This window comes from Cucurbita moschata, unplaced genomic scaffold, assembly GCF_002738365.1.
Source record: "Cucurbita moschata cultivar Rifu unplaced genomic scaffold, Cmos_1.0 Cmo_Scf00001, whole genome shotgun sequence".
NCBI classification, from domain to species: domain Eukaryota; kingdom Viridiplantae; phylum Streptophyta; class Magnoliopsida; order Cucurbitales; family Cucurbitaceae; genus Cucurbita; species Cucurbita moschata.
Window position 1 is genome coordinate 2,050,094 of NW_019268517.1, and position 700 is coordinate 2,050,793.

A 700-nucleotide genomic window follows, 5' to 3' on the forward strand; every position below is an offset into this window, starting at 1 on the left:
TTTTTTTTTTTTTTTTTTTTCTTTTCTTTTCTTTTTTTAAAAAAATTTGTTCATGTTTTGATTTGGACTTTTAGGAATTAAAACGCTTTCCCACTCTACAAGCTGAGATAGCTGCTGCTTCAAATGAGGCCTTGGAAAGATTTCGCGACGAGAGTAAGAAGTCGGTGATACGTCTCGTTGACATGGAATCTTCCTACTTGACTGTGGATTTCTTTCGAAGACTTCCTCAGGAGATAGAGAAAGCCGGAGGCCCGGGTGCTGCTGCTGCCACTGCCCCGGCAGGGGATCGATACGCAGAGGGTCATTTTCGGCGGATAGGATCAAACGTTTCCTCTTATGTGGGAATGGTATCAGACACTTTAAGAAATACTATCCCCAAAGCAGTGGTTTATTGCCAAGTCAAGGAAGCCAAGCAGTCGTTGCTTAATCATTTCTACATGCTCTTAGGGAAAAAAGAGGTAAATGTTTATTTTTTTCTCTATTTCTTTAATTATAAGAAACTTTCCTTTTTCTTGCCTATTTTTCTGTATGACCTGGGGCAACACCTAATTATGCTTATTTTCTCAAACATTTGCCAGTTGTCGGTAGAATTCATGTTGCTGTTATTGTTGAGCTATGTCGAGGTCTCGACATGTAATTTTAACTGTTATTTGTTGACCTATGCTCGTTCTTCCTAATTAAATGGGGGGGGGGGGGGGGG

The 700-nt window shown here is 40.3% G+C and overlaps 1 protein-coding gene across 1 annotated transcript in view; it reads left to right on the top strand.

Moving 5' to 3' along the window:
- LOC111444882 (dynamin-related protein 1E) overlaps positions 1-700 on the top strand; it is a 6,153-nt gene that overhangs the window by 4,334 nt on the left and 1,119 nt on the right. The window contains exon 14 of the mRNA XM_023082992.1: positions 75-458. Within this exon, the coding sequence (XP_022938760.1) occupies positions 75-458 (384 nt within the window). The remainder of the gene's footprint in view (positions 1-74; positions 459-700) is intronic.